Source organism: Pezoporus flaviventris, unplaced genomic scaffold, assembly GCF_033815535.1.
Source record: "Pezoporus flaviventris isolate CSIRO_AGI_PZ_B2104156 unplaced genomic scaffold, CSIRO_AGI_Pfla_v1 ptg000070l, whole genome shotgun sequence".
In the NCBI taxonomy this organism is placed as follows: Eukaryota; Metazoa; Chordata; class Aves; order Psittaciformes; family Psittacidae; genus Pezoporus; species Pezoporus flaviventris.
In genome coordinates this window covers 7899384-7921102 of record NW_026892618.1, presented here as the reverse complement: position 1 = coordinate 7921102, position 21719 = coordinate 7899384, and the positions used below count along the sequence as shown (strand labels likewise).

Sequence of the window (21719 nt, the reverse complement as noted above, 5' to 3'; positions counted from 1 at the left end):
AACTGCTGCTTCAGCCCTGCTCTCTCTCAGCCCAGACTTGTCATGACCCTTGGTGCTGGGTGGCTTCACCCTCACCTTCAGCCCCGTCCTCTCCCATGAGGTCTAATGCCCTCCAGCCTTCTTTTGCATCCCCTCTACTCTCCCCTTCCCCATCTGCACACCACCAGAGAAGTGAAGGGATACAAAATGCCTCATAAATATGAGACTAATGGCAGAGTCCTGGCTCTCAACAACCAGATACTTTGTGATTCATGGCCCTTGCCAGTGTGCACTCCCTGACCTCTTCCTTATTACTCCTGGACTTGTGGAAATTCTTTTCTCCTGCTGGCAGAGAGCTGCACAGTTTGCACTTCTGTGGTTTCAGTGGCACGGGGGAGGCAGCAGCTCTGGTCTGGCTGCTGTTTAGTTTGAGGGAGAGGCTGCAGGGCTGCAGGAAGCGGGCAGAAGGAGGAGCAAAAGAGTGAGTGAGTGAGTGCCTGAAGATGGTGCAGCTCCTTCTTGGGCAGTGCCAGCACTTTCTCCTTCACAGAGGGCCACTGTATTCTGCCCACTTGGCCCTTACCCAGGGGTTGAAGAACAGCTGGCTCCAGGTCTCCCACTATGAGACTGCAGAGACAATTTTAACCCTGAACACTCTGGAATACCCTGGAGTTGCTGAAACTCTGGGCTCATCCCCATCCTACACACAGCTTAATGCCAAAGAAATAAGGAAAGGCACCAACCCTGACACTACAAATCCTTCCCACTTTCTTGCTCCCATTTTGTCCAGGTGCTGCATCTCAGTCATTCAGGGCACTCTTATGTTCAGTGTTTGCTGGCCTTCCCTCTCATCTTCCTTGCCCCTCTAGTTTTCAGCTTGCTGTATCCAGGATGTCCCCTTTCCTAGTCACTGACTATCCTGAGGCCAGTGATGAATCCTGGTGGTCTTTAGACTCTCATCTTGGGAATAAGCAAAGTCATGAGGTTAAGTGCTTCCACAGAGCACCCAGATTGGATCCCTCCTGCTTCAAGAGGTCTCTTTTTTGGGAGGCTGATTTGCAAAGAAATCTAAGCTGAGACATAAGGACCAATGTCCCTTCAGTCCTGCAACCAATGCAGATTGAATGTGCTCAGTCTCCTTGTCTGCATGTGTTTCTCTCTCTGTCTGTGGTGGCAGACAGCAATAGGTGTGATGCAGAGTTCGTTCCAGCTTCACCTTCTCCTGGTCACAGACAGAACGTCCCCGAAGTACCCTGAGGAAATGCGCAGATATCGGGAGGCAGCAGAGCTCTTCAAGGGAAAGGTAAGTCCAAACAGAGATTTGGGGAGCAGTGATTACTTCAGTGGATGGGGATGGCATTACTTCCTTCTCTGTGGATTAGGGGGGCAAATCCAAGTGGCAGTAGAAGAGGATTGGTTGGATAATTAAGTGGAGGTGTTGGATCTGTTCACCTTTTGCCAGTTTTCCTCCTTGTAGGGAAAATATCCTCTGTATCTTGCTCCTCTGCTCCCTCAGTGGGACGTTATGTACTTCCTTGCTTCTGGTCCAGTTTTGTTCCCTTGTATTAGGAGATGACAAACAGCTGCTGCACTTCAGTCTGGTGAATCAAAAGGAGCATGATCCTGGTGATCCTGCCCCTCTACTCTGCTCTTGTGAGACCTCACTTGGAGTATTGTGTGCAGTTCTGGTCTCCTCAACAAAAAAAGAACATGAACTGTTGGAACAAGTCCAGAGGAGGCCACAAGGATGATCGGGGGTGGAGCACCTCCCATATGAAGACAGGCTGAGAAAGCTGGGGCTTTTCAGCCTGGAGAAGAGAAGGCTGCATGGAGACCTCATAGCAGCCTTCCAGTATCTGAAGGGGGCTTATAAGGAGCTGGGGAGCTACTCTTCATTAGGGACTGTTGTGATAGGACAAGGGGTAACGGGTTAAAACATAAACGGGGGAAGTTTAGATTGGACATAAGGAAGAAGTTCTTTACTGTAAGGGTGGTGAGGCACTGTAATAGATTGCCCAGGGAAGCTATGAATGCTTCATCCCTGGTGGTGTTCAAGCCTAGGTTGGACAGAGCCTTGGATGATATGGTTTAGTGTGAGGTGTCCCTGCCCATGGCAGGGGGGTTGGGACTAGATGATCTTAAGGTCCTTTCCAACCCTAACTATTCTATGATTCTATTCTATGATTATATTCTGTGATTCTATTCTAGAAGTCCATTTTCCATTGCCTGCTAGTGATAGGCTGAGTGAGGGGGGCACCTGCAGACATGGTGTGATTCCCTGAGAAAAGAGACATATGTGCATCTGCTTGGGTTCTAGGGACAAAGAGCATTCACTGAATATTGCTGAAACAGGGTGAGAGATGACATAAGGTTTCATAATGGGTTGCTTTCAAAATAATCTTTAACTGCACCTTCTGATGCTGCTGATGCTATCTGCAGCCACTAGTGATATGAGGTGATGGCATGAAGGATGATGCAAAGTGATAAATGCAGCCTTCCCACTTTGCTGTCTCAGAATTGCTCTGTCATCTTGGGCTGTATTTCAGAAAGTGGTTCTTTGGATGCTAAAAGTGAGTTCACAGAACGGCTTGTGAATTTATTCAGAGGCATCTCCTCTTCTGCTTGTGAAGAGATGAAAAGGAGATAAACTGTGGCAGGCTCCAGTGCGAACTTGAAAATCAGGGAAAACAGCCCCACTAAAATTTCAATTCAGCTGAATATAATTGAGTTGCAGATTATGTCTCTACTTTTCCCTTCTGGCCTTTTAGTTTATGTTGTAGGACGAAGCAAATCAGGAAGAAAGCCCACTGGATTTACATTTTCAAATGCTTCTAAAGCAATGTAATCATTAACTACAATAAATACAATGGACATAAGAGGGCAGCAGAGGATTAATAGTGGTACTTCAATCGGCCTTAACCAAGCTAAAATCCAGTTCCTCCATTCCAGCAATAAATTTCTGCACTCAGATCCCCAAAGTTATAATGACTTCAACCCGTATAGACATCTGGTAACTCGGAGCAGACAACATGAGTGAGGCCTTCATGTGCAACTTCCCTGAAAAAAATATTTACTGAACAGGAGAGGAAAATATAAAACTAATTCAAAGATGCAAATATAGACAGGAAGCTTGATTTTCTTTTTGTGTGAACAAAATCATACAATAACAACCCCCCTAACTTATAGTACAGCAGGCACTAGTATTTCACTAATCTCTCCAGTATTTTTCCCAGCAAAATTTTCACTGCTTTCAACAAGCATTTTGTTCATTTTTGTTGGATGGCATTCAGTTCAATTTTGCTGTGAGCAATGAAGCCCCATCAGTTTATGCCAATAGAGGAACCAGTCTCAGGTGTTTGACCAAGGAAAGTAGAGAGTAACTGTTAACATTAACTGCCTTCTCCTTGGCCAAGATCAGCATAGCCAGGACAAGTCATAGCAGCTTGCCAAACAAGAGATGCTCACACTCACACTGGCAGCCATCTCTGCAGACTTATCCCATGTCCTTACTGTAGGGCAAGCTTTCAGAGAAATGCTGAATTTAGCAGATGGTAAATCAGGACAAACCTGGCTCTCCTCTCTGTCACTGTCACAGAGTACTGGGATCATGACCTGAATTTCAGTGTAGTCACTTTCGATTCACACTAGGGCACAGGAGGGGAGAAAGCAGTCTCACGCACAGGGACCCTGCTCCTCAGGGGTCACAAGAGCAGGTTTTGTCCTTCAGGCATCTCTTTAACCACAGATGAAGGCTGTTTAGAAAAACAGAGAGAAGCAGCATACCAACCTGCTTTGCATAAGCAGTATTTATTGTACTAGGCAGCTGAGGATGGCTGCATCAGCTTACACACAGTCAGAGAGATCTGGTCTTTTTCAGCCTCCTGATGGTCAACAGTCTTTTTTTTGGAGATGGGACCTACCATCTATGTCTCAGAGAAGAAAGCTGACAAAGCACATCAGTGGGGGCTGTGGGGCTGTGCAGAAAGTTGTTAAGGTATAACATTCACACCAGGGGACAGAATGAAGTAGTACAGAGGGTGGATATGTATATAACTACATATTTTTTATATATACACGTATATATATGAGAGATACAAGTTTTCTTGAACCGATTTTATTTTTATTTCAGTGTTTATTGAGTTTTTTTAATTCTTCCTCTCTTTTTTTTTTGGAGCTATTTAGGCACTTTAAGTTTCAAGCGTAAGTGCTAAAGCATCAGAAAGAACTGATTATTTTTTTATTGTGCTCGGGTATAATCAGTTTCACCAGAAACCAGTTGTAACACAAACAACAAGAGATTTCCAAGTTACTTTTTACAGACAGTCACCGAATGCAGCATACAAATGGAAGATTTCATCTAAAAGGACTCCTTAAACATGCCTTTTGGGATTTATCTGTTGTTGCTATACAGGCAAATTTTGTGAGAGTATAATAGTATTTCCACACTTCTGTCTTTAGAAAATGATCCTACACTAGCACATATTTGGGGTGATCATACTACCTGAAAATAGTGAACTTTCCCAGTCATTGTACCAGGAGACAACCATTTTGCCTTCTTCCCAGTGAGCATCCTAGGATCAGATCCATTGCATTTACACACAGTGTGACATCCTTCTTCTATAACCCTCCCTCATCTTGCAGAAGAGGACAAAAGGTCTAGTTGTGTTGCTAAGGCGTATATTGATTTTCCTTAGAGTAATCCCTTTTTTTTTTCACCGGTTGTGTCTTAGGGATTCAAATGGAACAGGGTAAGACAGAGTTTTCTGGTGAAGCTCAAAATGCCACAAAAGACAACTGAAGAGAGACTTTTTTGGTGACAGGAAAAAAGCTAATGCAAGCTTAACAAGTGTAATAATTGTTGCCTTGGTGTTCCAACTGGTAAGGGAGACAACAGAAGAAGACCCCAGTCTGGATGGTTTTCTTCTCTCCTTCCCACCCACAACCTTCTTTCTCCCAGGTTGTTCAGAGTGGTCCAAAGCCAAACAAACAAAGTGACCGTACCATCCCTAGTATCTCCCAAAGAAACGGTTGTAGGCCATGGAGAATCCTATTTGGTCAGAAAGATAGTCACAGGGGGGGTAGTTTTCACAACGCTCATGCATCTGCTCCATTGGACTTTTGTAATACTCATAGTACCTGGAGTAGACAAAGAGAAAGATGCTGTTATGCAGATTCAGTTAATGCAGTTGCAAAGGGTTCACACTGCTGACACTAACATGAGAAGAGTGATTCCCCAGGCTGTCCCAACAGGGGACTTCTCATGGTCTACTTACATGACGATAGATTGCTTGATCAATGCTGGGAACAAATGGAATTGAATCCAACTTAAAACAATAGAAGCAATTGTTCATGAGATTTTATCAACAAAGAATACTATGGAAAAAGTTTGGCTATTTTTTGTTCCCAACTTCATTCCTCAACTACTCAGGAATCTTTATTATTATTGTTATTGTTATTTTTGTTGTTGTTACTGCTGCTGGTTTTATTTATATTATTAATATTTTTGATTGCAAATTTATTTAACTATTTCCTGTTTACCTTTATTTGCACCCAGTTTCTTCTTACTTTCCTACTAGCCACTATCTTCCTTTAGCTTAAGCAGTTTCCTGTTATCATCCTCTCTTCTGCTGTAGACAGCAACACTGTCCCTGCTCAGCTTGTGTTTTGCCAGGCTAAGCTAACCCAAATCTTTTAGTCTCAGCTATACACTCTGGATGCCCTTCTCAATTCTTCTTCTAGGTTTGGTTAATCTTTCCCAAAGACTGTACATACTGCTACAAGAGTCCCACCAGTATCTCAAGACTTTTTACTTTATTTCTGTATTGAAAATACCCTGCAGCACCCCTGAATTACATTTGTTGCATCCATATTACCAAACTAAGCTTACATCATGATCAAATAATATGCCGCAATGTCTGTCTGCCTCAATCCTTCCTGCTTAATGCTTATAACAGAAGCTGCTTTTATGATGCCTCACCTATAAGGGGTAGTCAATACAGACAATAACAGTTGCCGCTACTGAATTTCATCTTGGTTTTAATCACTGCAGGTTTCAATATCAGTAAGTTTCTCTGCTACAGTACTCTGATCCTTTCCTTTAATGATGGGGTCTCCCAGTCTTCTATTGTCTAAACCCAACAGTCCAAAGACAGATTGAATAAAAATCTTTTTGCACAGACCTACACAAGAGTGGCTTAACAACCTTTTCCAGGAAATATGTGAAAAACATTCCTGGATTACCTCAAATTTCTCCAACTGTTTAGAGGTAGGATTTCTCCAAATCTTTGTGTCTAGGATTTCAGCACAAATATATGTAGGATCTACAGCTTCAGAAAGAACAGCCAATCTGATCTAGCCACATCCCTGTAACAGAGCTGTGCTTCTTTTGTAGGGAGTCAGAGGCATTGACCAAGGTTCTGTGATACTCATTATCCTGGAGATTTGTTCTAATGACCCTGTGGCCAGGGAAGCTTCTAACTTGTATCCTGCTCTCCACATGGCTGGCCAAGACAGCTAGTACTATCTTCCTCCCAGGGAGGAATATCAGAGTCCAGCTGGTATTCCTTTGAGTTTTCAAAAGGATATTTATGAAAAAAACATTTGTCTATAAATGTCTCCTATAGCCTGTTTTTGCTACAACTCATGAAGATAATAACATAGATGTACAACAAATCAATGCTTTGTCATGTCTTATTGCCTTCCCATCCCCTCTTCATAACAGGTCCAGAGTCTAGTTCTCAGCCTGACTCCTGAGTCATTACCATTCATACAGGCTGGATCTCTTCTGCCTCTTCACAAAGGTATTGGCAACTTCTTTTTTAATCTTGATACCTACCAAGAAAGAACACAGCAGGTTAGAGATGCAGGCCCATGATCTATGAGAAGTAGAGACCAGCCTAACCTCTGGAACTGGACAGTCTATTCACAAGCAGGTGACTGACACAAATCATCCTAATCCTCATCTTTACCACCCCACTGTTCACTCAAAGCCCAACAGATGGGCTCCCTCCTCACTCCAACCTGCACAACTCCACGGAGTAAGGGCCTTTTCTGTCATAAACTCCATTCTCTTATCACACAGGGTCATCTAATTCCACGGCAAATGTGCAGATGGCAAAGTCATGACAGCATAAAATATGAGTAAGGAGAAAATTCAGGGAATGACACCCTCTCTCCCTGGTCTGGTTAACTTCAAAGTCTTGGCTTCCTTTCTGTATTTTGACTCAGACTGAGAGTGATGTGGGATACCAGCCATCAGGCCTTAAAATGCCTCCAGTGAGCCATAAGCAACAGTCAGTGCACAAACATACCGATGCTCACATGTACATAATGCCATGAAAATTGGAAGATATAAAAGAATGTCAGCAAAAATCACCAAAGGAGAAATACACACAGGAGATTAAAAGATCCTGTTGTCTAGGACTTGGAGAATATGAGAGGTCTTCCTGCCATGACAGCATTGGCACCTGGTCTCCACTAACATGTTGTCAGCACAGTTGCTTGTTTGTTCCCCTGAATTTGTGGTTTACAAACACCGGGGTACTGTGGAGTGGAGCACCTGACAAAGAGCAGGTAATGCCACTTTGGTCCTCACCCCCAGCCAGGGCTCAGCACAGCACAGTCTTGCTCCGTAGTAAGGACCCACAACAACAGAGGTGTGCACAGATGCTGACGCACCAGCAACACAGACAGCTCTGCATTAATACATGTTTCAGCAGGGCAACTGGCAAATTGCCAAGTTTCTAAGTTTCTAGGAGCAAGTTTCTGAGGACTCTACCTGGAGGGTGATGTTGGGGTTTGTGCCCTTCCCTCATCATCGTGAGGCATTTGACTGCGTTTCCGTTCAGTGAGAGGTGCCCCCTCTCTAACAAGCTGGGGTTAAGTATGGATCAAAATGCTGACTACACAGAAACTGACAGCTAATAAGCAGTCAGAAATCACCACCTTTCCTTGAACACTCTTTTCGATCTTTTTTTATTTCCCAATCTGTATTTGTATTGGCTCACTGGAGAAATACCAGCTTTCATGCTCCTCAGCAGCAATGTTATCCTTTAAGGTGTGAGAACAGAGAGACAGGAGGGAATAAAAGGGATTTTCCATGAAGCTTTCTGCCAGGATCGGCTTGCTGCAAAATCTGTGGACATCCCAAGGTGTGCAATTCACATGTCCCTGGCAACCTAACAGAAGGGACTTCAGGAGGCAGCCTGGAGCAGCCATAGAAGATGCTTGCTTTCAGTCTCTCCAGGTTGAGGGATCTGGCAGGGATGTCACAACCTGTTGCTATGTGGCACCAAACCTTTCTGCTCTGTGATCCTGCACACCAGACTAACTGTTCAGAAGATACAGAAGAGCAGAGCCTGGAGGCCCTGGAGCAGATTCTGCCCCCTTAGCAGTCTGAGGATGCAACAGTCACTTTGGATAAGTCTCTGATGCCAGCCCAGAGAAGCAGGGAGACTGGCTGCGTTGCTCACAGTTTCACAGAGAGCAGATGCATCCAGCTGCTAACAACCTTCAGGACTCATGTCTTGCCTTGGGGGCTGCTGGACGGTTGTGGTAATGAAGGCTGCGTCACTAGCACACCTGGAGTGATGCTAGGGTGCCTGCATGGGAGGCTGACCTCCCTTGTGTCCACTGCCACCATAGCTGTGAAAGGCAGTGCCTCTATTCACTGAAGGTGTTCCTGCACATCAGGGACTGCAGTGCTGCAGGAGCTAAAAAGGAGCAACTGGAAGAGCTCAGCATGGTTCTTGTTCACCCCTTGAACCTACCTATTAAAGGGGAAAAGGAGGCAGATGCAGAAGAATGGAGCTGAGCATCAGTCACAATGATATACTCACTGTCAGTGCTGGGACCTGGAAGACAGACACAAAGGAGTTTGCTTATGAGTCCTCCCCCTCTGCTTTGCTCTGTAATGAAATCCCTCTGTCTATTGCCTGGGTCCAGCTTCCCCCAGTTTTCCAGAAGGTCTGTTCCTTCCAAAAAGGGTTTTGTAGCACCCACCATTTAGAGACAGACACTTCTACCACAGCAGAATTCCCTCGTTGTGCCTGGGTTTATTTAATTTCAACTTTCTCTGATCCAGATTAAATGACACAATAAACATATAACCACCATTGAAGCTGGAGGAAGACCTTCATCTACCTCCTCACCCTTGCTAAGAGCAGGGACAGCTAGAGCTACGGGACCATTTGAGTAAAACCTCAATTTGGACAGAACCCCAAGAGAGCTGAATATCTCATCTATTTTTGGAAAGAGAGGTTTCCTTACCTCTGGGGAGAAATCAGAAGTCATTGATAAGGACTAGAAATAGGGCCAAAAATAAGGAAAAGTTCTGTCCTTACAGCTTCCTGGCTCAGGCTGAGGTACCTGGATCCGCAGCCCTTGCAGGAAGAATTTACACACTGTATTTCTGTGTTCAGTCCTAATCTTAATCCCTAATGCTCCCTGGAAACACCCAAGGAAAGCATCCTCTAAGGGAATAGGAGGTCTCCTAATATTGGGTCTCCTACACTTCCGTATTTCACAAATTTTTTTTCTTCCACCATTTCCCCATACCTTTTTTCAACAGTGTCAGTTCCACCCAAGTCACCAGGTATTTGGCGTAAGTGTATTTAGGGGCAGAAAGAGGGCTCTAGAGACCAAAAAAATAACAACTGTGCTTAAACAAAAATGTTATGTGAAAAGGGTTGTGTGTAGTTCTGGTTTTAAGCAATGTATACATTCCTTGGATTTAAAAAAAAAAAAACAAAAAAAAAAAATTATAAAATTAGAAGTTACTCCAATGCAGATAAGCATTCTGGAACACAATAATGACTAAAAAAAAGCAGATATATATGCCAGACTGAGAAAGTGAGAAAGAGATTGACAGAAGGAAAACACTAATTAAATAAATATATATATTTGCCAGTATTGAATCATGACTGAACAAAATTTAACTCTGAATGAGTTAAGAAGAAAAGACTGAGCTCTCTCCTGCTCAGCTTTAATCTTCTTGCCATAAAGGGAAAACACTTGTTTTTATGATCTTTACCCCCTCCCTCTCTCTTCAACTATAGAGCTGCCATTATGTTACTATCTTTTTATCATTAAGTCACCATCGCTAGATAGCCTTCAAATGCGATGTGCTCTTATTTCAATGGGACAACTAATTTCCTTGTAACCACTAATAGGAGGCTTTTCCCCCAAATTCCACATTTCCCTGCAACTGAAGGCTTGACTTGGTGCTTATCTCTGTGATCCTACAGCACTGAGTACTGGCAGGTACAAAATCCTCCCCCCTGCCGTGGTCGACACAGATCTGCCTGCAGTTCAGCCCTCTTACTCAAAAGAGAGCATCCAGCACACCTTTGCCAATTCACCTAAATGCTAAACTGGTTTAATACTTAAACATATTCAAATGTTCAATTTCTCTGCTGCAGTTCAGGGATGCAATTAGGGGGTAGGGTTTGATCAGTAGAAGGAAGTGCCCAGCAAGAGACAAGGCTTTCTGTCCCCAGACCCTCACAGCCATGGTTCTGTCTCTGGGACAGAGATGTGAAGTTGTGTGATGACCAGTGGTGCACCTTGTCTCTGCAAGGATGTCTCTTGCAGACCAAAGGGAGGCTGGCGGCAAGCTACAGGGATGAACAGCACTCCCAAGAGCCTTCCTAGAAAGATGTCCCCTTACCTTTCTCACCACAGCAGAGAGCTGCCAGGGCCAGAATCATGATCAGTGATGCCAGCAGACTCTTCATGTCTTCCTTGGCTGTGCTCGTCTCCCTAACCTCAGAGCTTTCCTGGAGGTTACTGAGGTTCTCCAGAGCCTGCTTTTGGGCAGCAGTTTATATCCCATGATCTCCTGGAGACATCAGGGCTCTGGCTTGTGTTCCTTTGTCTGAGCTCCAAAACAAAACATGTCCTTCTAGCCAGGAGATATTTAGTCCTGGCAGCCATTTTGACATCCATCTCAGAACCTGTGGCATTTCCAGAAGATTTTATCTGAGGTTTTGAATGAGGCAGTTGAAGAAAAACAACTGGATAAAGAAAAAATCAGTTTTATTATAAACATGAAACTCATTCATGTTTGTAAGTCACACTAGTTTCTTGCTTTGAAAGCCAGGGGAGAAACCAGTACGCCCTGAAGCAGAACATTCTTTCCATGTGATGGGACTCTCTCACGTAGAAAATCAAATGACACTGAACCCAGTGGTGACCCTTTTCCCATACCTCACCCTGACCCATTCCCCTGAAGGTAAAGAAACCCATGAAATAGTTTGCATAGGGCAAACACAGAGTAGATTTTTGCGTCAGAGAATTTCACCAAATCACTTTGGAGAGCTGAGATTTTTACACTGTTGGGAATGTTGGGTAGTTAGTTTGAGGGAGGGTCTTTCTTTTTTCTTCCCAGAAATCCCCTTAGTTTGGAGGTTTCAGTTTGGTTTCTCTTATCTAAAAATCAAATAAACCTTTAGACTCCAAAGTGATTTACTCTTCAGGAATTGGGTGATTGTGGTTATTCGGTATGTCAGGAGCTTCTCATGGGCTCTTCTACAGCTCATCTACCAATAACCTCATACTCCCTAAACCCACCATCTAAGTTCCCAAAACCATGTCTCACAAACAACATATGGATCACATCTTCCTCCACCTCAAATCCAGTCCTCCTTAGACCCACATGCAGGGAACATGTCCAAGGATTACAAAATTAACAGCTAAAAAGCTCCCTGGGGCAGTCAGAGCCATTAGGGATTTTGCCAATCCTGAGACTGTCTTTCAGCTTACAGAGATTTCAGAATTTGGAAGAGGAAAAAAGTTGAACTTTATATACAGTCCAGTATAACAATTTTAAGCAAAAGTATCTTGAAGACCAACAGTTTAAAAATAAATAAATATCTATAAATAATAGGCATTCTAGGAAAGCTCTGCTTCCGAAAGAATACTTGAAAGAATATAAATATACATTCCATGTAATCCAAACTTCTTTACTTGCCTTTCCAACTTTTCCCAGGCTTTCTAACCAGCATGTAGTCTCTTAAATGTGTTTGGTTGTTGCTCACACTACCAAAATCCCACAGAAATCTCCAATACTATTCATTATTCATACTGGTAAATCTGAAGTTGGAATCACAAGATATTTCTGGACACAGACCCAGACAGCACTAGCCCTATGCCTTCTGTTTTGGTAGTGTCACAGTGTCAAGTCAAACCCAGACATTGTGAACTTGTTGACTTTTGGGTATGAAAGCTTTGCTCTAGTTGTTGATCGTAAGATTCACCTGCTTGGGAACATGCAGAACAAATGTGGGTACAAATATACCTAATCCGTATGGCTTTTTTTCCTTAAACAAACTTCTCTCTCACTTTTTCCTTTGGACAAAACTTTAGCAACTGTCAGGGTGGAGTTTCAGAAGTGTTTTCAATAAATAAATCACATTGTTTTCCAAAAGTTCATTTTCAAAGCTGGCAAAGCCTTGAAGCACATTTTGGAAGGAGATCTGTGTTTCTAATGTGGCAGGTAGACTTGGCTCTAGACTTAATTTCACAAATTAGTCAACAATTTGATACTTTATACCTCATAGCCTTTGATAGCATGCCACTTTTATAATTTGCAAATGCTTATGGAAGTCTGGATATGCGATTATTGAAACCAGCTGTGCTGTGATAGAAGATGTTATGTCTTGTACACATGCCACAACAGGTAGCATCCGAGCTGCTGTGGCTGCTGCCCAGCCCAGAGCAGCACTGAATTCTTGGGCATGTCAGCGCTGGTGCCTCTTGGCCTGGGGACAGGCTGCTGAGAGTTCCCCTGGTGCTGGTGGTGGTGATAACCTGACAGCAGTCACACTCACTCCTCAATGGGCTGGGAGGTGCACAACAACCTGTGCACAGGCCAGGACACATCTTGGGTTCCAAGGAATTATGAACAGTAAAATGGAATTGTTCTAGGTAAACAAGGTTGGGTTTGACCCTAAACACTGAGTTTCTTTTATTTGTTAAGTTACCATAGAATCACAGAATGGTTTCGGTTGGAAAGGACCTTAGGATCATCTAGTTCCACCCCTCCTACCATGAGCAGGGACACCACACACTAAATCGTGTCACCCAAGACTCTGTACAATCTGGCCTTGAACACTGCCAGAGATGGAGCATTCAGAACCCAGAGCCCCTCTTCACCTTTGGTTTCTGAAGCTTTCTAGTGCTACCCTAATCATTCCAAGTGGAAGTACAGGCATGAAAGAAGATTTCAAAAGGAAATATGAGTAAAGCCTGAACCACGTACTCCTTCCTGCAGGAGTATCCTACCTCACGGCTCAAGGGTAGCTGGATAAAGAAGTTGCAATTTACATGCTTTTTCTGTCACTTACTCTCTCCCCAACTTTCTTTTTAAGATTATATAGATGCCTTATGAATTTTGTTTCCCCAACTAAGGAAGGATATTTTAGATTTCATTTTCAAAAAGTGCATCTCACCCTGCCTTCTGAGCACCATGCCATTTTAGGATCTCTCAAGAGTGGGAGCCGAAATTTGCCAGTGACCTCTAAAAGAAGCCACTTGTAGATCCTGGAATGAAAGCTTTGTAGATAATTTCAAATTTATGGGACTGCAAGGTAATGACTTTTATTTTCCATAATCCAAGCCAGATTCTATAATAAACAGACTCAGCTTCTTCGTGGAAAATTGCACACCTCCACCCCAAAATACTGCGACTCAGAAGAAGATAGTATCAAACCAGCAATTTATTGTGTAGTAAACACCCACATCTTGAACTCTCTCTGATCTCTGTTACATCAGCTCAGGGCTAATTAACACGGTGTAGGAATCCATGGCTACAAGGGAGAGAAGCAGCAGGCAGGATAACATACAGGGACATAAGCAACTGAGTATGTTTCAGAGCCACTGCATTTTCTGGGAAAATACCCTGAGCTCCAGGCCCCAGGGTAGGTTTAGGTCATTGTTTACTTGGTTCTTCTCCTCCCAAAATAGTGCCTGTAAGCAGCAGCATAGCCATGGCGAAAAGCATACAGTTCACATGGGTAGTAGTCCTCGCACATCTCCCTCTGACGTTCGTAGGGCGCTTTACTACGTTCCCTGATCCTGCAAAAGTAGGAGAGATGAAGGGTAAATGCTGTCCTCTTAAAAATCTGTCTACAGCCCTTTTCTGGCCCACAACTCCCTATAAGGGTCCATAACGAGATTCCATCATCCAGCTGCAAAAAGCTCCTCATACCATATTCTGTTTTCACCACACACAGGGGAGCAACGTGACTACAGCAGGAACATTTTGCCTCTGCAGGCAACCTTTTATTTCAGGGCTAACTGGGGTAGTGGGGAGAGGGAGGTTGCTCCTGCCTCAACTTGGAGAAGAGTCCTTCTTCGGCAGTACCCCCAGCTTGCTGCCTTCAGCTCTTCTGCTGTTCCCCAAAGCCATGCATGGAACAAAAAAGCCCTGAAAAGTCCTGCAAAGGGGCCACCAGGTACTGTGGAGAAGTGCCTTGTTAAGAGATTATTTCTGTGCTTCAGCCTTTACTTTCGCAAGCCCTGAATAAGGCATGAAACTGCCTATATTCACATTTCATAGATGAGGCAAGGAGGCCCCCAGATGGCTCTGTGATTTAGAAAAAGCTGTGTTAATTCTGCTTGAGGTTTGAGGACTAGAACAAGATCTCAAACTGAGCTGTCTTTCTGGCCATCCAACACTGATTTCCTCTCCTTCTGTTTCCTTTGAACAAATTAAGCAGAGCCCCTCCAGCGTATGACATGATTTCAAATGTAAGGACTTGCTCTCTACGATCTCTAGTTCCAGCTTCTCCAAGGGATGAGGGACTTCACAGACACCTCACATTGAAGAAAGGGACTGAGGCTTCTCAGAATTACTATGGCTGCCACCCCTGGTACCAGCCTGTGCTTGGCAAGGAGATACCTCTTCTCACTCTCATCCTTAGTGTCCTGAGGCTATAACATACCTCTCCTGAGTGATGGCTTCTAGTCTCGAGTCAGCTTGTATGAAGTCATTGGCCCTTCGCCTGTTGATGAAGGGATCTGAGAAGGCAAGGGGTTATTTAGAGTAGATTGACACTTTTTCAAGGCCGTATTTCAGCCAAAGCTAACTTCCACATCTATAATAGGCTTCCTGTCAGCTCTCCCATGCACAATGAAACCCAGAACCTTTTAATACTCCGTGTTGTGTACCCCACTGCTTTGCTCACAGGCCCTCCCTCCCTCTGGCTTCTGCAGCCTCTATGAAAGTGCACAAGCTTCTCCTGCTCTGCTGTTAGTCAAGCCACCCAAGGGAAAGCTACTGCGATTTTGCTGCCACAGCTCCCAAGTGAGCAGAGCTTGGACAGAAGGTAGGTGCCAAGCTGCACAGAATATGGGAGGTCTGGGCACACTCAGCATTGGGAAATTGCATGTAGAAACAGGAAGAGCCTGGGTAAGTTCATCTGTTTCTGAGGTTCGGTAGTCACAGAGCAGTCTGTGTGGCAGTTTTAGACTGAGGTGTCTGAAGGTCCCTTCTGCCATTTTTGGGAAACACCACAGCCCTATTGCAGAGTTCAGGAGGTTCAGGAGCCTGTGGATGTCTTTGGTATTTTCTCCCACATGTGCCTTTGTGCTTCTGACTAGCTGCTTTGTGAAGTCCTTCTTCCAGATGGTCTAATTTCTTTTTAGTTTCAATCCATCTGTTTTCTAACCTGTCCAGGATATTGCTTGTTCCAGACTGAGACTCTCCACCCTTTCATGCTTTTCCTGTGACTCTAATGCTCTCTTTCAGCTGAAGGATCTCTCCTGCTCACACATCCCACCTGTTTCTTCCAAGGTGCTGCAAGTAAGTCTCTGCCTGTCCTTGGAGGAAAACAAGTCATGTCACTGGCTTCTGCAATACCTCTTCCCATGCTCATCCTAGCGTTTTTTGAGGAATGTCCTTTTCTAGTGGGACTTAACCTATTTTAGGTGCATGCAGCAGGGGTCTAAGCTCATGACTCTTCATTTTCCAGTTCTCATATTCTTGCAAAACAATGAAATGCATTTGTGCCCAAACATGTAAAGTCTTTTTTAATCCTTTCTCTTTTCGTCCTGAAATGCCATCACGTACTAAACTCTATTTCCCTGGCCTGAGTGGTTTCACATATTTAATCCCTAAAGTAAAATACAAGGAAATGGTCTTGAAGATGTCTGTAGCCCACTTCAAGTTTAAGAAAATAGTAAAGCAGTCTCTTACTGAGATACTCATGGGATTCCATGCTCTCATGGGACTCTGGGGAAAGAAAGATTAAAACATATGGTAAGATACTGTACTGATGGGATTCAGAGTCTTTCACACACGGCAGATCAATCTTTGACACACACAAACCAGAGAAACCAGGTTTTAGGGCATCTGTTTAAGAAAAAGAGATCAGTGGTGTGACGTAGTATTTATATAATGACTTTACGGTGTTTAGAATGGAGCTATCTAGTGTCATAGGCAGGACTTCAAGGCTCATGATTGGTCTTCAAGTGTGTGATTCGCCAGCATAGCTCCTCTCCTTTGTGATCCTGACAGTGCAGTGGACAGGATACCTGTTTAACTTTAAAGCCTGCATGTGGTCTTAGGGAATGGATCAGCACAGTGAAATGTGCTTGACTCTTGCATGAAAAGGCATCTTAATTCCATCAGTGTGCCGCATAGGAAAAGGGGGTTGATATTAGAAAAGGAGAAAGGGTAACATCCCAATTCAAAAGGAAGAATTAAGAATAACAACTCTTACTGTAGTGCAGACAACAGAGAAACAGAAAGAGGATCAGCCTTCAAGGTGAGCTGGAACAGAAAGGAAGAGGCTGAAACATCTTGGACCACAAATCACATTAAATAGAGCTGACAGCTCTGGAGCAGGGCTAGGAGGATCTGACACAAGGGCAGGAAAGCACTCAAGAAATCAAGTTAAGGGGAAAGAAAGCACAAAGTTGAATAAAAAGCATCTGTATAGACCCAAAGAAGTCTGTAGGTTTGGAGCTTTACTCAGTGAAAAAGGTCACCTACCATAGCAAGTAGCAGCCATCACCAAGACAGCCAGGAGCGTAAGGATGATAAGAGCACGCATTGTGCCAGTGCAAGGAGGAATCTCTCACTCTGTCTTTCTTGCTGTGTCACTCTCTTCCCACTGAGGGCAGCTGGAGATCCTGGGCTGCCTGCAAAGTTAGAACTGGAATGTTTACTATGAAAACAGAGCCAGGAGGAGGCCCATGAAATAGCCTGGGGAAGGCAACGTCTGGCTGGTACACACTCTTTATGGACCCATAACAAAACATCCTCTATTAGCAGATTGAATCAGCTTCTGGGAAGGAGGGGGCATGCCCCTTTCATCTCCCATTTCAGGGCTGGGGGCCATAATTCACAGGCAAGTATGTCACTCACTAGTCCTCCATAGTCAGAAAAGCTGACCTGAGCAAGTGGAAGGAATTTCAGGGGCTCGTGGGGGCCCAGGGGGAGAGTTATGTGCTGATCCCTAATGTAAATGTTTGCCTTTCTAATTTTTCCTCTGATCTGCCCTCTTTGCCCCCAGCATCCCAAATTTGGATACACCCAGCCCAGACTGTTCTGCTAGCTTTGCTGATGGAGATTTACAGAATGAGGCTTCAAACATTCCCTCCCCACTCAGCCCCCCTCCTTCCAGTTGGCCCTGCTGCAGTCTCAGCCTGCCAGTCATCAGAGGAGGAATCCGGTCCCACTGCCTCTTCCTCTCTCCTACTTTATTGCTCCAGGAATGACAAGCAGCAATCTAGAAGGATCCCTTCTTTCTGCTGAAGGGATCACAATTTTTGCATTCAGATGACAGCAGCACCCAGAGCTCTATCTCTGCAGGTCCTCACTGGAGTCTTGGCCCTACATTGCTCTTCCAGCCCAAGGGACAACATCTTGGTGAAGGCAGAGGTAACTGTATCTCTCAGAATTGCCACCTCTTTAGGGCTAAAAGCCCTTGCCCCACCAGGCACCAACGTCAATGCAAGGAGTTATAAAGTTACCCATCCCTGCTGGGTGACAAGCAAAGGGAAGTAGTTTGCTAGAGGCAAGGCAGGGAGGGAAGATGGGTATCTAGTGCCTGCCAGCTCTCCCTCATGGCAGTGGTGGCTGTGATCATGCATACTGCCTGGGGATGAGCACAGGGCACAGTAACCATTGTTATGTCTGATCCAAGCTCTGGTGACCTCCTGTTTAGTGCATGTGTAGCTGCAGGAATGATGATTTCTCACTGACATTGTTCAGACTATGTGCACTCTGAGTGCAGGTCATTCCACTCAAGCCAGTGTGGTGCTGTCACTGCTGTCACCTTCAGAGGCTGGTCTGGGGAGTCATGCTGCAGATGACTCAGCCAAGAGTTACAGGGACAGCTAGTCAGAGCCTAACACTTCCCCAGTGGGAAGTAGAACTTTAGTGGAACAAGATTACTCTGGGTTTTACAACTTACCCTTTTGATGCCAAACTCCTGGCCCTTGCCTGAAGCCTGTGGTCTCTGGGGGAGAAACCGAGCAGGGCCTTCAATTTCAAACCAGGGCGAAATAGTTGCTTTTCTTTCCCATTATCCCACCCCAGTCCTGCACCATCAATACCCCTTCCCCCTCCAACCATGTCCTGCCCATTCAGTGCTCACCCTGAGATGAGGAAGAAAACTAGGTTGTGCTGGGGCAAAAGCCCAAAGTCTGCTATAGGCAGAAGGTCAGAGACGTAATGAGACTTTTCTGCTGCTCCTCCAACCCCTGCCATTCCAGTCTCTTTAAGGGAATTCTCTGCTCTGGGATTGTTTGCATTCCATAGAGCCAACAGTTTTGGAGTTAGTATCACATGTGGATTTTATAGGTTTCCTGAATGTCTTGTACACTCTTGGAGCTCATGGGAGCTGCCAAGAAAGGGCAGCTTGAGAGAGAGTCTGGAGGAGAGAACCCAGTAGGAAAGCAGTGGAGCACAGAGAGGAAGATGCTGGAAGTACTTTGGCATGAAGGTGAGGCTGCACAGTGGGAAACTCCAACATGTTTTCCAAACAAACCCTCTTTATTTATCCCCATTCACTTAGGGCAGAGCACTCTGCTCCCTAGAAGACTTCACTCCCGTTTCAGAGGACTCTGATCCAAGACTGCCTGGAGTATCCCCTGCCTTCAACCACAGGAGAAGAGCCACAAACACCATGTTGACCCAAATGTTTCATTTTTCACCACAGAGGCAATGCATTTTCCAAGTATGCTGGTATGACTGAGTATGCTGACTACACAACCCCAAACCAATTAACCTCCTTCTGGGAACACTTTCCCTTGCAAAAGTACATCTCCTTTTTACTCTCTCTATACTCCATGCTTCACCAGCACACAAGTCCCCTCCCCAGCATCAGTGGGCTGCTGCAGAGGTAATACAGCACACAACACAGTGAGCCCAATCCCCCTGCTTTCTAGCAGCATCCACTGGGTAGCAAGTACAGAAAGAGAAGCTAAGATGAATTGTCTGCAAGTGCCAGGGAAACATCTGCTGCCCCCTAAAATAACGGACAGATCAGAAAAGCAGTTCTCTGTCCTGTCTCCTGCTGGAGTGGAGAATCACAGCGTTCTGCATGCCATAGCAAGAGCTCAAAACATTTTGCAGCTGTGAAGCACCAGCAAGGCATCAATAACAAGCAGCCGTCCAGGAAAAGCAAGGCGGTCCCTGCATACTCACTGAGCTGTCGCTTCCCCGCCAGCCTGCAATTCTTGTCTGTGGGGCAGCTCTCCTGGAGTCCTGGTCCCTGGACTGAAGAAGAGGGGCCTTTTATTTATTAGCATTGATCAGTGACTCCTCCCCTCTTCTGTCTCCTACTCTCGATCCACCCCCAGGCTACCACCTTCTCAGTCAAAAACACCTCCTGCCCACAGCAAGGAAACCAACAAGCTCAAGGAACTGAGCCAAGAGGGAGAGGAAAGAGCCAGAGCAGGCACCAGGGGCCATGTCCAGGTTGCCTTTCTGTGCCCAGGAGCAGCGAGTAGGAAGAGGTCTGAGGACAAATGCTAGTCTCTCTCTTTGCAGCAAGACCCCTCTCTCCGCCACCCCTTTCTTCCCTAGCTGTGCTCTAACTACAGCTGCGCTGCTGGCAAGGGCGCCTATTCTTCCACAGGGAGCAGGAGGCCAGAAGCCTTCTCCCATCTCCTTTCATGGTCCTTTTGCAATTGTCTGGTCTCCTCTCTTAATAGCACGCTAATGTCAGACTGAAAAGTCACATAACAAAAGTGTCTGCTTTCGGAGGCAGCTCTGAAACCCCCAAAAGTGACAAACCCCAAGAGGCAAAGAGCTGGCTTATACAAACCCAAGCCTCTGAGATGCACCCTCACTGCTCACAGCAGACCCACAACAGTGCTGGACAACATGTCAGAAAATCTACATGTGCTTGTTAGACTGGGTTATTGGCTTTCTAGCCCTTCCTGTACTTGAACCAAGAGCACACAATGCACCATGCTGAGATGCTGAACCCATGTGAATAGCAGCCCACAGCAGTGCTCCTTCATTCTGCAGAGATCCTGGTGCATGCAGAGCATGGGTGCTGGCACATCCAGTCCTTAAGTAAGGGTAGGCACAGCCCTAGAGACGGAGCTCAGCAGAGGTGAGGTGGAGGTGATGACCAGCTGCAGAATCAGTGGCTTGAGAGATTAAGAAAGAAAACCCATCACATCTATTCACTAACCAAACAGCTGGTGAGTATAGCTTGTCTGGTCCAGAAAAAGATCAAGTGTAGCCTGATTTGTAGGTTGTAAAATTACTTGGTAGCAAAATAAAAATTATAGCATAACTAAGGAGTTAAAGGCCCACCAAATGATTGGAACAGAGGTGGGATTTGCTGCACTTCTATAGGACACTTTGTGACCTTACACCTAACACATTCATTTTTGATCTATGTATTCTTGCCTGGTTCCCAATGAACAGTGAGGGATTCCTGTAGGATCTTTAGCTCCTGCAGTACTTAATAAGGTTCGGGAAGTTCAGACCTACCTGTGGCAACAAAGGTACCATATTACATGTGTCCTTGTACAAGCAGCTGTTGACCCTCAGAGTCTGACAGCAGTAACCTCGAGCTCCTCAAGGTATAGGATGCATAATCATGAGCCACCTTTGGAAAGCAGTGCAAACAGGAGGACAGTTCTTGCCCTCTTTTACCACCCTGAATCTTCAGCCCTGTGACATGCTGAACCCTGTAAGAAATCACAGCCCAGATCTGGTCCTCCTCATCTACCTAGACACTGGAAGAGTTTTGTCCCCAGTGGCATCTCGCAAGTTTTTAGTTAAGTTGGAGAAAATGGGCATTAAAGCCAAAATTGTGAGATGGTAAGGAACCAGGCAAATGGGGCAGAAGCTTGAACAGTGGAAAGAAGAAATGTTGAGGAATTACTGACTTAATTTTTCTTAGGACTAGTTTTACTGAATACTTCCGTTAATGACTGGATTAAAAAATGAATACTTGTTGAGGAAGTTTGTTGATGACACTAAGCAAGAAAGCAATAACAGTGGAAAAGAGGCCTGAGCACTCATACAAGAGGAAAAGGATGACCTAGAAAACTGAACTAACAGAAACAGGAAAGTATGCAATGGTGGAAAGGCAAGGTCTGCCATGGGGATTAGCAGTAAGAATCCTGCTGTAAATTAAGAGCTTGCAAACTGGAAGTAAACTGGGAACAAAAGATACAACAATGAACCAACAGTCATAAAAATGATCACAGAATACTGATTCTGAGATCTCTACTTGCAGTGTGCCAACAGAGGTGGGCATCTGCTAGTG

General features: G+C 44.9%; 2 protein-coding genes across 2 annotated transcripts; both read right to left on the bottom strand.

The window, feature by feature from the left end:
• Positions 1 to 4198: 4198 nt before the first annotated feature.
• LOC133278992 (osteocalcin-like) lies at positions 4199 to 11259 on the bottom strand. The gene is made up of 3 exons (XM_061472327.1): positions 10646 to 11259; positions 6741 to 6810; positions 4199 to 5115 (listed from the first exon to the last, which is right to left on the bottom strand). Exons 1-3 carry the CDS (start codon positions 10710 to 10712, stop codon positions 4986 to 4988), a joined length of 267 nt encoding a protein of 88 aa, XP_061328311.1. The 5' UTR covers positions 10713 to 11259; the 3' UTR covers positions 4199 to 4985.
• A 2417-nt stretch (positions 11260 to 13676) lies between these two features.
• MGP (matrix Gla protein) lies at positions 13677 to 19776 on the bottom strand. Its single transcript, XM_061472326.1, has 5 exons — positions 19634 to 19776; positions 16973 to 17121; positions 16175 to 16210; positions 14922 to 14997; positions 13677 to 14052 (listed from the first exon to the last, which is right to left on the bottom strand). Exons 2-5 carry the CDS (start codon positions 17031 to 17033, stop codon positions 13914 to 13916), a joined length of 312 nt encoding a protein of 103 aa, XP_061328310.1. The 5' UTR covers positions 17034 to 17121; positions 19634 to 19776; the 3' UTR covers positions 13677 to 13913.
• Between the last annotated feature and the right edge of the window lie 1943 nt (positions 19777 to 21719).

What these genes read in the sequence shown, in the direction of transcription:
- LOC133278992 (XM_061472327.1), bottom strand. Translation starts at nt 10,712, where the DNA reads ATGAAGAGTCTGCTGGCATCACTGATCATGATTCTGGCCCTGGCAGCT. An exon ending in TCTCTGCTGTGGTGAGAAAG is followed by an intron (nt 6,811 to 10,645) that starts GTAAGGGGACAT and finishes CTTTCTTGGTAG; the next exon opens with GTATCAAGATTAAAAAAGAA. An exon ending in AGATCCAGCCTGTATGAATG is followed by an intron (nt 5,116 to 6,740) that starts GTAATGACTCAG and finishes TGTCTACTCCAG; the next exon opens with GTACTATGAGTATTACAAAA.
- MGP (XM_061472326.1), bottom strand. Translation starts at nt 17,033, where the DNA reads ATGCGTGCTCTTATCATCCTTACGCTCCTGGCTGTCTTGGTGATGGCT. An exon ending in GATGGCTGCTACTTGCTATG is followed by an intron (nt 16,211 to 16,972) that starts GTAGGTGACCTT and finishes TTCTTTCCCCAG; the next exon opens with AGTCCCATGAGAGCATGGAA. An exon ending in GAAGCCATCACTCAGGAGAG is followed by an intron (nt 14,053 to 14,921) that starts GTATGTTATAGC and finishes CTACTTTTGCAG; the next exon opens with GATCAGGGAACGTAGTAAAG.